This window comes from Curcuma longa, chromosome 1 (genome assembly GCF_044706935.1).
Source record: "Curcuma longa cultivar G26 ecotype Majalengka, Jawa Barat chromosome 1, ITB_CL_G26_1.1, whole genome shotgun sequence".
Classification (NCBI taxonomy): domain Eukaryota; kingdom Viridiplantae; phylum Streptophyta; class Magnoliopsida; order Zingiberales; family Zingiberaceae; genus Curcuma; species Curcuma longa.
In genome coordinates, this window is record NC_133861.1 from 27,592,972 (window position 1) to 27,607,742 (window position 14,771).

The 14,771-nt window shown below is 33.1% G+C and overlaps 2 protein-coding genes across 2 annotated transcripts; both read right to left on the bottom strand.

Moving 5' to 3' along the window:
• Positions 1 to 2,177: 2,177 nt before the first annotated feature.
• Positions 2,178 to 3,828, bottom strand: LOC141827305 (uncharacterized). The gene is made up of 7 exons (XM_074714524.1): positions 3,820 to 3,828; positions 3,449 to 3,741; positions 3,243 to 3,369; positions 2,881 to 3,165; positions 2,706 to 2,807; positions 2,507 to 2,624; positions 2,178 to 2,425 (listed from the first exon to the last, which is right to left on the bottom strand). The coding sequence occupies exons 1-7, from the start codon at positions 3,826 to 3,828 to the stop codon at positions 2,178 to 2,180; spliced, it is 1,182 nt and encodes a 393-aa protein (XP_074570625.1).
• Positions 3,829 to 4,013: 185 nt separating this feature from the next.
• Positions 4,014 to 5,752, bottom strand: LOC141837179 (uncharacterized). The gene is made up of 4 exons (XM_074724656.1): positions 5,370 to 5,752; positions 4,977 to 5,288; positions 4,810 to 4,897; positions 4,014 to 4,739 (listed from the first exon to the last, which is right to left on the bottom strand). Exons 1-4 carry the CDS (start codon positions 5,648 to 5,650, stop codon positions 4,014 to 4,016), a joined length of 1,407 nt encoding a protein of 468 aa, XP_074580757.1. The 5' UTR covers positions 5,651 to 5,752.
• Between the last annotated feature and the right edge of the window lie 9,019 nt (positions 5,753 to 14,771).

Genomic DNA, 14,771 nt, shown 5'->3' on the forward strand with positions numbered 1-14,771 from the left:
TATTCACCCTCTCTAGTGTTGGGAATCCTATGTGACAAAATCAAAAATCGCAGTGAAAAATAGGATCCCTTGAGCGATCCATGCGAAAGAAAAACTCATACAAATTTAAAACATAAAATTCTATCTAATAGAAATCACCTTTGATGCGTGCCCTTTGCTTATCCCGCTCGTCCAAAGGTCGTCAGATCTCTAGCACGTACAAGTGTTCGTGCCTCTATGCATATCCACACAAACACTCACTATTAGAGAAAGATGGTTGTACTAGCAACCTTTGTGGATTTCGGCCACAAGAAGGAAGGAGGAAGAAAAAACCAACCAACAAGAGTTCTTGCAAGAAGAGCTCTTTTATTCACATGCCATGAATACCAAGGGTTTTTAGCCCTTTTGGCATTCCTCATCAATGCATAATAAATCCTATTAATCAAGCATGATAACTCTCATGCATGTAACCTCTTATGCATGTAACCACCTCCTCTTGATTGCATGATTAATCTACATTAATCATGCATGATGAATCAAAATCCAATTAGGCTTAATTTGAGTCTAACTCAAATTCAACTCATGCATGATAAATTCCATACATATAATTTCCTCTTATTAATTACATGATTAATCCATATTAATCATGCATGATGAATCAAAATTTATCTTGACTTAATTTGAGTCTAACTCAAATTCAACTCATGCATAACAACTTCCATGCATGTAACTTCCTCTTTTTAATTGCATGATTAATCAACATTAATCATGCATGATGAATCAAAATTCATCTTGGTTTACACTACAAAAAAATTAAGGTTCTGGGACGAATTTTGCAACGAATTTTCTTAAATAATTCGTTGCAAAAATATTTCCAACGAATTTTGCGACGAACAAAATTCGTTGGTGTAAAATCGTCGGAAACTTTCTGCAACGAAATAATTAGGTTTGTCGCCAAATTTTGCGACGAAAATACAAATTCGTCGCCAAATTCGTCGCCAATTGGCGACGAAAACGCGATCGTTGCCAATTGGCAACGAAAGAGTTTTGTCGCCATTTGGCGACGAATAATTTCATTCGTCGCCAATTGGCAACGAACAGATAATTCGTCGCCAATTGGCGACGAATACTTTTTCGTCGCCAATTGGCGATGAAAGTATATTCATCGCAAAATGGCGACGAATTAGCTGTTCGTTGCCAATTGGCGACGAATAAATTATTCGTTGCTAATATGCGACGAATTGTGTTTCGTTGCAAATCTGCGACGAACAGTGAATAGTCGCAAATTAGCGACGAATAATTAGTTCGTCGCCAATTTGCAACGAAATCTGCGACGAACCTTTATTGCGTCGGAAATAAAATAGAAACAGTGAGTTTCGATATAATTGCAACGAACCAATGTTCGTCGCCAATTTTGTCGCAAATTTGCGACGAATCCAGTTTTTGTCGCAAATTTCGTTGCAAAATTAAAAAAAAAATCAGAGGATCATTTTATTTTTTTAATATTCCTGTAATACATAAAATATCAATCCAATCGGATCGATTTACAAAGACATATAACCTGTAACAATCAATAATAGCAAAACTATAACAATCCAAACAATCCACATAGCATTCAAACTAGTATATAAAATACATAACCATCCATAACATACACAATCCAAACATATACATACATCCATATATAACAATCCATCCATAACAATTCATACAATCCAAACAATCCATACAAACTCCATAACAAGCCAACTAAATATCCATAAACAATCCAAACGAAGTACTGGTCCAACGAGAAATCCATACAAAGTCGAAGTAACAACGCGCATCATCAAAATCCAACAAATCCATACAAAGTCTAAACAAATCAAATGAGATAGGAATAAAAGATAGGAAGAAGATCATCGTGGTCCCCCAGAAACTCTGCTGGATTCTTCGTCGCTATCTTTTATTCGCCTGCATACAAAAATAAAAAAAGATGTACAGTAATATCATTCTGATGCAATAAAAACTAAAACCTATAAATTAAATAGATAAAGAGTTACCTTTTTTTTCGGATTTGTTTAAAACAACCTGTTAAAAAAAATAAATAGTATTAGTAAAAATAAAAAAATTATTAACTTACAGGTCTAATCAACTACCAATTAATCAACTATAATTTAACTAAAATAATTTTTATAAAAAATTCCTACACAAAAAACTCATGAAGTATCAGCACCATCGTCGCTGGCGTCATCGTCATCGTCATCGTCGTCGTCGTCGTCTTCAGCAAGAAGAGATTGCAACTGAAAATGTTGCAACAGGCGAGCTTGTTGTCTTTGCAATTTTTTAATATCATTATCTCTTTGTTGCATTTCCTTATCTCTTCTTATCATTTCCTGATCTCTTTGTTCTAATAACCCTTTCAAATGGGTTACCTCCTCTGTCAAACTATGAATCTGTGATGTGACTGCAGGGGAGGTGATAGAAGAGCTACCAGCAACTCTATGGGTTCTGCTCAAAGAACCCATACCCAAAATCCTTCCACCACCTTTGCATCCCCCAGTCGCCTCCAACCACAGACTCAATTCACTTCCAACTGAGGGCTCAGATCCCTCAGAGCTACCAGCTTGCGATTGCTGTGCTAACTCAAGCTCACAATATTTATCCTGTATTATAAAAAAATTTATTAATATGTTATAATATTTGAGAAATTAAACACATAAATATAGAAGATTAGGGTTTAAAACCTTCATTTTTTTTGCTCGTTCTCCACTCCAAGTCTTGTCTTTTTTCTGGAAGGTGCGAGTGAAATGTTCGATAACATTTGGATCTCGACCCAATTCCTTAGCCTAAAAATACATTGTTAGAGATTATAAAGATTAATATGAAATAAATTTAAATAGGAATAGTTGAAAGATTTACCAATCTACGCGCATGCTCATCAATATTGATTGAGCCCCCCGCATACGTCGCAGAAGAGGCACCAGTATTATAAGCTTGATTAAGCTTATTCTGGTCACTTATCTTTTTAATGGCGTCAGTTTTCCAAGCCTGAGTAATCTTCACCCAATTTTCATCGGTTATGCATGCTGGTTTTTTATTTCTTATTTTGGCATGATGTAGGGTATGCCGCATGTGATCACCGCATTTTTTTCTAAAAATGCGGCAAATCTCAGCTTCATCACTCGGCTCCCAAGTAAACAACCGCTGAAAGTTAAAACAATAAATTTATTTACTATTATTCAATAATATCATATATATAAAAAATTAAATGAATTTATTACCTTGAATTCTCTCCACCACAACTCCTTTGCGGCTGTAGGAGTGGTTCTGAAATTCATATAATTTCCTTGCCAATGATTGTTCACGATTCGATTAATATCGTGAACAATCCGTACAGGATCAGTAAAACTATTATACACAATCAAATAAATAATGTTATATAAATATCAAACTATAATTGACAATATAAAAATTTTAAAATACTTACGAATCACCGAGCGGTGATATATGAACTCGTGTAACTGCAACGGGGCCGGTGGAAGGACCTGCTATGTCTCCTGTGGAAGGTCCTGGAGCTCCACCGGAAGGCGAGGGAGCTGTACCAGAAGGCGAGGGAGCTGTACCAGAAGGCGAGATAGGTGTACTAGAAGGCACCAGGGCGGCACCAGAAGGCGAGAGAGCTGCACCGGGAGACGAGGAAGCTGGAAGGGACGGTGAGAGGGTCGCATCAGGAGTAGAGGGGGATCCACCAGGGGTACTAGTGCGTCTACCACGTCGTGACTGTAAAAAAATTGATTATGAAACATATTAGGAAAGATACAATACTTATTTACATAATTAAAATGTTTAATAACTTACCGGAAGCATGATGTAAAATCGTATCGAAGCTGAATGTACCAACAAGTCAGGAGAAATGATCTATAAGAATAAAATGTACAGTTAAATTATTGTAAAGAAATCTATAAAAATTTACATATTAGGAAGAAATATATATACTTACAATAATGCATGATCTAAATGTTAAAAAGAAATTTCACCAAACTTACTCAACATTAATTATCATCATCGTCGTCGTCTTCATCCTCATCGTCTTCTTCATCCTCATCGTCCTCATCGTCGACGTCCTCGTCGTCATCGTCATCGTCGTCCTCATCGTCATCCTCATTTTGATGAATTTCACTTATATCTATGGGTATTACTACTCCGCTGGGATCTCGTAATGTAGGGATATGATATTCATTGGTTTGAAATGTAGTTACCACTTCATCTTGTTGATATGCGTTCTCTTGCCAACGTTCTTCAATTTTTGACCTTGCTTTTGTTTTACAAACAGCCCACCAATCAATTTTGTCTCGTTTCATACTTGGATATGAAGCATAGAATACTTGAATTGCTTGTTGTGCCAAGACAAATGGTTCATATCTCTTATAAAATCTCTTATGATTAATTTCAACCAAATTGTACTGTGGATGCACCTTCATCCCTCTGACAGGGTCAAACCAACGACACAAAAATAAAACAACTTTAAGTTCTGGACCTGGGTATTCCACCTCTATAATTTCATCCAATAACCCATAAAAATCAGTACTTGCAGCTCCATCTGAGGCGGATTGAACACAAACCCCGCTATTCATTGTTGACTTGGCCATTCCATATTCCTGAGTATGAAAATTATATCCGTTTATGAAATATACGGGCCAAGTCCGTACCATCGATTTTGGACCCCATGAAAGATTAACCAATAATTCAGAATCAATGTGAGCTTGATTACCCTGAATCTGAAATCGAAATGAAAATTTAATTAGCGACGAAAAAATTTGTTAAGAAATATAAAGTTTTTAGACTTACATAGGTTTTGAACCATGGTGCAAATTCTTTATCACAGAAGTTATTAAACTCTTGTGTTGTCATTCCTGAATATAAATTCTGGAAAATCCTATTAAACAACAATTATTAATTAAAACAACAATTATTAACAACCAAATGGAAAGAGAACAAAATTTTTATATACTCACTCAAAATATGGGTTGACTTCTGGACAATTCAGTAAAATATATGTGTGGGCTGCAATCCATTCTTGACCAGTTAAGTATCTTTGTTTACAAGTCCCACTTGGCCTCCCAAGATAATTAAAAATTGAAACTGATATCAAATTGGGATCAATGGGTCCTTCTTCATTTCTCCCGGCTCTTTGTCTTTTGCTCCGGACGTGAGGCTCAAAATAATATGATGCAAACGTGGTTACTTCCTCCACAATATATGCATTAACAATTGACGCTTCAACATGTGCCTTATTTTTCACTTTTTTCTTCAAATGATACAGAAATCTGTTTGTAATAAACAAAAATTATGTAAGACATTAATTATGATATATGAAACAACAAAGTATTTAAATATTTTCTGTTTACCTTTCAAATGGATACATCCATCGAAAATGTACAGGACCTCCAACTTTGGCTTCATAAGGCAAGTGAACTAATAGATGCTCCATCGAATCAAAAAATGATGGTGGAAAGATCCTTTCCAAATTACACAAAATTATTGGGATTTCTCGCTCTAATTTCTCCATGTGTGAGACTTTCAAATTTGTTGAGCAAATATCATGAAGAAACATACTTAATTCTGTAATAACACCCCATACAAAATTTGGTAAGAGCTCCTTAAAAGCGATAGGAATGAGTCTTTCCATAAAAATATGGCAATCATGACTTTTCAAACCAATCAATTTGCATTCCTTCAAATCGACACATCTTCCAAGATTGGAGACATAACCATCTGGAAATTTCAAAGCTTTAACCCATTCACAAATAACACGTCTCTGATCTCTATTCAATGAATACACTGCCTTTGCCTTTGGTCCCCTACTATTTTCATCAACAGCAAGTGTAGGTCTTTTACAAATAAGTCCCAGATCTTTTCTGGCATTCAAATTATCTTTTGTTTTCCCGGGGATATCCATTACTGTATTAATCAGATTATCAAACACATTCTTCTCAATATGCATTACATCAAGGTTGTGATGAATCAAATGACCCAATATGGTAATTGCCAAAAAATACTCTGTTTAGTCCATTTATGGGAACTTCCATATCCATCAGGGGTACCATCTAAGTTTATGCAATCCATATAAAGATGGACAATGTGCTCAAAATAATTGAAGGTTGAAGCACAAAAATTTGGACTGAATCAATGAATTCCAAACAGTTAATATCATAATGTTCTCAGATATCTCCCAAAGAGTAGGAAAAGAGCAATTAACTAGGTCAAAGCACAAACAAATTCCAAAAAACCTTAGTATCCAACCCATATAGCCTGAGAATTATCTTAAAGTTCCAGACAATAAAAAAGACTAACTTCTAGATAGAAGAAGAACAACAACAACAATAACCACACTTTATCCCACAAGATGGGATCGGCTATATAAATCATTTTACATCATTGAGCGCTATCCCCTTCTATATCATCATTTATATTTAAATAAATGTTATTTTATTTTATTGTTACTAATCAAGTTTTTTTATTTTCCTTTTCATCATTTGATTTGCACATTTGTCATAGTTTCACATCATCTAACTGGAGTATGTATTAGTCGTCTAACTATATATTTGTATCATCTTAGACGTGTCTCTCAAAGTTTTTCCTCAACAAGTGTAACTCTGATTTTCTCTTAAATATTTTCATTTCTTATCATGTCCATCCTTGTATATCCACGCACCCACCTTAACATCCTCATCTCTACAACTTTCATCTTTTGCTCATGTGCATGGGTCATAGTCCAGCATTCAACTCCATCTAACCGCCGTTTTGTAAAACTTTCTTTTAAATCTTAGAAGTAATTTTATGATCGTAAAGAACACCTAACACACTTAATCCCTCTATCTTTTTATAAAATTGATCATAAATACTTAAAACTTTCAATTACAGACAACTCGTCATCTCATATCTTAATAATTATCTCATTACGTCTAATATTACTAAACGTAAATTCCACCTATTCTATCTTTACTCCTAAGCTTAAAATCTTTCCTTTTTTACGGAAAGATTCGAATTTAATATTTACTCCTTCACATGTCTCATCCACCAAATAATATCATTTGCAAAAAACATACACTACGGTACCGTATCGTGGATGTGTCCAATGAGTTCGTCCATTATTAGTATAAAAAGGTAGGGATTTAGAGTTATCCTTGATATAACTCTATGTTTATAGGAAATGTTTCAGTTAATCCACCTAAGTCTTCACTCTTGTAATTACATCCTCGTACATATCCTTAATTAGTTCAATATATATTATACTAACACTTTTCTTTTCTGAATTCTTTATATAATTTCTCTTGGGACTCTATTATAAACTTGTTCTAGGTCGACGAATATCATGTGTAAGTCTTGCTTCTGTTCCTGATACTTTTCAATTAATTGTCTGAGATGTATAACTTCTATTGTCGACCTTCTAAGCATAAATCCAAATGGATTTTCGATTATCATAGTCTCCTTCCTTGTCTTTTTTATTTTTTTCTCAAAATATCATAGTATGACTCATTAATTAAATAACCTTATAATTTGTACAATTTTGTATCTCTTTTATTCTTATATAAAGGAACTAAAGTGCTTAACCTCCACTGATTAAATATTATTTTCATTTTCAATATCAAATTGAATAACTTTGTAAGTCATTCAATATCTTATTTTCCTAAACACTTTCATATCTCTATCAGAATATCATCTAGTCCAACTACTTTTTTATTGTGCATCCTATTTAAAGCTTATTCTACTTCTAAAATTTGAATTCTACAATAAAAATTTATTTCTATACTCATTTAACTTAAATTACCTAAATTAAGTTAATCACTTAAACCTTCATTAAAAAGTTGATGAAAATACATCTATCATCACTTTTTTATTTCCTCATCATTTAATAATATCATATTGCATTCATCTTTAATACATCTTATTTGGATAGGATCTCTTGTCTTCCTCTCTCTCAATTTAGTTATTCTGTAAATATTTCTTTCTCCTTGTGCATCCAATTTACAATATAAGAATTTAAAATTTTCATTCTTGACTTCATTCATTATTTTCTTGACTTTTTTTTGCTACTGTATATTTTTTTAAATTTTTCTCGTTCTTACAAGTATATAATATCTTATAGTTGTTCGTTTTTCCTTCATTTTATCCTATACTTTCTCATTCCGCCACCAAAATTAATTATTTGGTAGTGTGCATCCCTTTGACTCATCAAATATATTCTTGACTACTATTTTTAATTTTAATGTATCTTATCCCATTTCGTATTTGAGTCACCTTATATTTCTTATAATACTTGTACGCCTATCCTCTCCTTAAATCTGTTTTGTTTTCGATCCTTTAACTTTCACCACTTAATTCTAGGAGTCATGCATATTTTCCTTTTATTAATATTATGTTTGAGATGTATATCCAACACTACTATCCTATATTAGGTAGTTCAGTTTTCTCAAGAGATGATTTTACAATCTTTATAAATTTTTATATCATTCTACCTAATCATAAGAAAATCAATTTACGACTTATCATTCCCACTTTTGAATGTGACTAAGTATTCTTCTCTTTTATTAAAAAATGTATTAGCTACTATAAGATCATATGCTATCACAAAATCCAATATAATTTTTCCTTCTTCATTGTTCCAAACCTATAACCACATATACCCTATCATATTCCTCATTTTTCACTCCTACATAATCATTTAGATCTCTTCTTATTAAAAGCATTTCGATTGGCATCATATTTTGTAATATCTCATCTAGGTCGTCCTAAAACCTAAATTTGGTGTCTTCATCTAATCCTACTCAAGGTGTCTATATGCTAAGTACATTAATAATTTCTTTCACCACTACTATCTTGAAAGTTATAATCCTATCCCTCTTTCTAACTACTTCTACTACTTCATCCTTTAACGAATTATCTACACAATACCTACTCTATTTCTTGTTTTACTCCTTTCTGTGTACCATAACTTAAAACTCAAATTTTCTATCATTTTTATCTTCTCTCCTACCTATTTTGTCTCTTGTACATACAAAATGTTAATTCTTCTCCTAATCATCGTATTTATTATCTCCATTGATTTACCAATGAGCATTCTTAGATTCTATATTTCAAATCTTAGATAATTAATTTTCATATAATATTTGTTCTTATCCAACCTATGGTGTCAAAACTATTGCATATTTAACACTACACCCAAATTCTTATAGAGATATAGTGGTCTTTGCCAAGACGTTACAACCGAACCCTGCAACGCATTCCTTCCGAGGAACAACCTAGCATCAACAGAATAGTTTGATAAATTCATTCATTGAATATTTGTCTGAAAGTCAACATTGGCTGACAACCTAACGCGCAACCTTCACTCTTTTTTATCCGGGCATGAAACTAGCATTGACGAATTTAGAACGAAGAAAAAATGGAATATAAATATAAAAGGCACATTGCATCTCATTGCAAGCTTCACGTAATCACTTGCTAAGAAACAATAAAAAACATCTAGTTTAGAGAAGTAAAACATTCCTTACCTTCATCGCTCAAAGACTTATGTTCTTTAAAATTATTTATATGGGTCAAAATTCATTCTTAAACAACAAATTATATTATCTGAGTCTAAAATCATTTATATGAGTGATAATTGATGTTTAACCAATAAACTATATTTATCCATAATTTCCTATCTTAACAAAAAGATAATAAGAAAAAATAGTAATGAACATAGTTTAAAATATCAAATCGTGCTCCTTGACACAACCACACTTGCAATTCCATTGGAGGACCAAAACACAACATGGTGGCTTAGGGTTTAATCACTGTCGCTCATACGAGAATAGTGTCGCCCATGTCAAGTAGGATATAATTGTATGTCCTGTTGTTTCGATCAACACAGACGGAAATCAAACAAATCCATTTGATACCAACCAATGAAGATGGAAATTATTTAGCGTCGGTCACAAAGGGAAAGCTTATAAGAAAAGAGGCTATAGAAAGACTAGAAATCAAGGATAGGAGGCATAGTGGATTCAATTGAAGTTGTCACACACTTGGAGAGTCAAGGAAGATTCACAAAAAAACTAGAATTAACATAGGGGAACTAAGGTAAGGTGATCGAAAGGGATGTCGCGGGGCCTCATGCCTCTCTCAATTTTACTAAGGCAGGGTTGCAAGTTGTGAAGATTTGTCAACAGGGTTTCACAACTTCATGATTTCACAAACAGAGATACGCAAATGCCCTCTCATGAAATAATATAAAATATTATCATATTACATGTTATAATATATATAAATAGATGCTATATATTATATAATATAATAGTATATGCCATATAACATAGTAAATGTTATATTATATATGTGTGTGTGTGTGTATATATTCTTATTTTTGTTTATCCTTTTTGTAAATGTTATATGTTATGTATAGATTAGCTGATAACATAAAAATGTTATATAATTAACTAATATAATAAATAATATAGTATATAATGTAATATTAATTATATATTATATTAATCAATTATATAATACATTTTTAAAAAATTTATAAGTTATTAATTAATTAGTTTTATGGTTTGCTAAATAATATACTAGTTAAGCGCCCAATAAATGCCTCAGTTAGGTCATAAAAGATGATAAATGCACACATTAATCGAGGAAGAGATATCAAAGAAGACTTAGCCACGATATATCAACATAAAGGCTTTAGGATATAGTAAGAGATTGAGCCCAATAGCGTATAAAATTCATATAGAAATAAAAACTTGCTTGTTATTATCGTTTATAAATATTATATTAATTATTGTTAATAATTCTATATTTTGATTATTAATGTATTAATTAAATATTAGTATTAGTTCATTAGTTGGTTAGTGTGCATGGTGTGGTAACTATATTACAATATTTATTTAGCATAGATAATTTTAATTTTAACAATTTAATAACTCTAAAATAACAATCCTATGATCCAGCTAAGAAACATGTGCATAGGCTAGATAATCTATTCGACTAGTAGCGTTCATATTGTGATACAATTGGATGCAGGAATAACAATTTTCAAGCGTGGTGTTGTAGTGTCAATAGGTACACTGACCTCTTCTATGAGCGATTTTAGGGCAGCGGCAAGACTTCAGGTTAACAGACTGAAGTCGAACATCTATGTAGCCGGAGTGAATGAGCACACACAGGTAGCTACTTTCCATCACAGGTTTCTAGGAGGGTGGTGCTATGCCTTTCTGATACCTTGGGATACCACTTGTTGTTGAGCGTCTCTGCCTTTCTCACTATTCCCCCCAATCGGGCGAACCAATGCTTGGTCGAAAAAGACCCTGTCTTATGTCGACAAAGCATAGCTCATCACCTCAATACTTCAAGGAGTTGAGTGCTTCTGGCTATCCATTCTACCGATACCTTAAGGCATCATCAATCACAATTACAATACCTATCATTCTTTCATATGGACGTCCAAGCATCCCTCGGTGTCTTGGGTAGATATGTGTCAGCCAAAGGGCGAGGGAGGCATGGGATTCAGGGACTTACGGGCGTGGAACTTGGCTCTCCTAGCCAAGGTTTTATGGCGGATTTAGGAGGGTGCACTCTGGATCAAGTGGGTTCATCACACCTACTTGAGTCAGCTCATTCAGATTCTCCTCTGATGAAGCATTTGATGCAGATACGAGATCTCATTCTAGAGGTCACCTTAGACTGTCAAGTAGAGACTAGCATATTGGTTTGCAGAGGATGGAGGGGTAGCTTGAGCGTATGACTTCTTCAAATGGCCTAGTCCCGTGATGTTGTGGGCCCGGATAGTTGGAAGACTTATCTACAGCCGAGTCATCCAATCACTTTCTGAATGTTGGCACTGCGAAGACTTCCCACCAGAGATAGACAGGATTATTAGGAGGATCGATTATGCACTTTTTGTAAATAGACGCTTGAGACATAAAAGCATCTGCTCTTCTAGCGCCCCCTATTGTAGAGCTATCGCGGAGGATTCAAGGTTCGCTCCATATGCGCCCGAAGATGTTTTCATATCGTCGAACGCTTAAAGTTTTTGGCCAGCACTACCATGGAAGCAGGACGTTGACAAAGGCTCATCACTTGACCTTGTCATCAGTGATACACTATGTATGGAGGGCATGTAACCATAGTTTTTTTGGTGAGGGGCAGTTAAATGTTGAGAGGATATACAGGACTGTGTAGTTTCATGTATATAAGTCTTTAGGCGTCTACTCAGATCTGATACTCGCGAAATGGAGGAACTTTATGCTATATATATATATATATATATATATATATATATATATATATGATAATTTGAAGGTTGCAGCGATAATATCACAAATGACCAAGAATTTCTAACCTCTCTTCTTGCATTTAAAGTCAAATATGACTATAAGCAACAAACGCAATTTAGTTATAACACAGTTGGTGCTAACGGAAGTGATTCAACTCTTGCACCGACAACAGGGAGTACAAGTGTTTGTGTTTCCTTATCGCGATGTGATATTAGTTGCTTCTTTCCTTGAATGGGGCAAAGACATGTTATACATATTGCCAGCCTTCATAGACCAAGGTAACAAAGAGACTAGAATTAATAATGCATATAGAAAGGAGAAGAAAAAAAAAGTCAAAGCATTGTGAAACTTTTTCATTTTAATTGAATTTCCCCTAATATGGAAAATAATACGAACTACCATAACACGGTATCTAACTTCCAAAAGTTTAATCCTAGCATCTAACCTCTAGTTGATAGCTAGACAAACAAGTAGAGAAGATTAACACAACAGTACTAAATGCAAGAAGTGGAGCCTATATGAGGTTGTGTTGATGTTGTAGTTAGACAGAACCAACGTGGATGAGCATTATTAAGTTTCTAGTATAATGCAGATATTTCACAAATTTATTTATGCAACATAAAATATCTTGATACATCTTACATATATCAACTAATAAATAATGCACTTTGAGAGATAATATCGAATATATATATGTATAATGGCCACAAACAATAATGTCAATCTCAAGATAGGCTAAATAGTTATTAGAGCAAACTTCCACCATCGTTCTAGAAATCATGTGCAGATCACTACAGTAATTTAATAATGAAGTTAACAATAAAGTTGATATGATTAAAGTAGGGAGATGAAAAAGGTAGTTAAAAGGAGATAATCATTAACAAAATTCCTTTATAATCATCACAAATTTCATAGATTAATTATTGAACAAGAGATTCTACGACTAGAAGTAACTAGGTTTGCAACTCCGTGTCTTGTTAAAGTAATCACCAAAAAAGGTTGGATTGAATATCTTCACTTCTAAAGATTGGAAAGTGTCTTAATATACTAGCATTACTGAAGGTAGGGAGAAAAAAAATATTATATTGGTGGATTCTTAGACTATATGTAAATATTCTTATGATAATAGGCCCTTATGCATTGTCCTTTGCACAATTGATACGAACAAAAAGTTATAAATATGCAACATCTACCAAGGAAGGAGATCACGAGGCACCTACAATTACCTATTATCAACAATAGATTGATATAAACATTAGATGATGGGACAGCCAAATGAAAAAATATGTTTATCTAGCAAGTTCGTAATTTTTTTCAATAATAAAAAATTTGATTATTGGTAATAATATATGTTTAATTATTTTATTTTATTATCTTAATATGACATATCAATGATGAGAATACCAAGTGTAATATTAAGAATACAAGCAAATAAACGCCCCCGGGACATAGCTGAGTTGGTTACGACGGAGCAGACTTGCAGAAGAGGGCATGAGAATGGAGAAGAGAAAAAAAATATTATAGATTCTTAGTTCTTATGATAATAGGAATCTACGAACAAAAAGTTATAAATATGCAACATCTACCAAGGAAGGAGATCAAGGCACCTACAATTACCTATTATCAACAATAGATTGATATAAACATTAGATGATGGGACAGCCAATACTAGCTCGTAATTTTTTTCAATAATAAAAAATTTGATTATTGGTAATAATATATGTTTAATTATTTTATTTTATTATGTTGCTGCTTCGCGCCTCGGGGGCGCGGTAGAACAAGGAGGCAGCGGCTCCGTCGTGACCAACTATAGTTCGAATCTCGAGCAATACTCTCAATAATAAAAAATTAATATTGATTATTGGTAATAATATATGTTTAATTATTTTATTTTATTATCTTAATATTTACCTCCTCACGGTCGTGATTGATCTTAGCTTTATGAAGAAAAAGAATACAAGCAAATAAATGATTAACAAAAATTGATTATTTCAAAAAACATTCTCACTCTTGTTTCATGTCATGCAAATATAAATTGAATGATAGAAAAACATAAATAATTTACTTTAAATATATTATTTTCTGTTTTAGGTTGGTGTATCTAAATTAGGATGAAACATAAATAAATTTGTTGTCTAATAGAAAAAATAGAGGTACTATATATAGGAATTGGAAATATATTGAGGTAACTGTTTCAGCAATAGTGATAGAGGAAGATGAAGACTTAAGTGATTCCTGATATTGAAGAACATGGCAAATGGTCGATTTATCAAAGGTATCATTAGTGGATGCAATATGACCGTGTTAGGGCCACTAAGGTGGCAGATTCCACCTTTATGAAGAAAAAGGCAATCCTATTTTCATGTCATGCAAATATAAATTGAATGATAGAAAATATAAAATTTATTAATAGTCATTATCTATTTAAATAAAATATTTTAATTTGTTCAAATGTATATCTTCCATGTTATTCGTACAACAACCAACTAAGGG

Bases quoted from the DNA above. Each gene is read 5' to 3' on its own strand.
- LOC141827305 (XM_074714524.1), bottom strand. The intron at 2,625-2,705 runs GTTTTAAACCCT...TTTATAATACAG, and splicing joins AACGAGCAAAAAAAATGAAG to GATAAATATTGTGAGCTTGA. The intron at 2,426-2,506 runs GTGGTGGAAGGA...CCTCCCCTGCAG, and splicing joins GGCGACTGGGGGATGCAAAG to TCACATCACAGATTCATAGT.
- LOC141837179 (XM_074724656.1), bottom strand. From the start codon at position 5,650: ATGGAAAGACTCATTCCTATCGCTTTTAAGGAGCTCTTACCAAATTTT. The intron at 5,289-5,369 runs GTAAACAGAAAA...TATTACAAACAG, and splicing joins TGGATGTATCCATTTGAAAG to ATTTCTGTATCATTTGAAGA. The intron at 4,740-4,809 runs GTAAGTCTAAAA...TTTCGATTTCAG, and splicing joins CACCATGGTTCAAAACCTAT to ATTCAGGGTAATCAAGCTCA.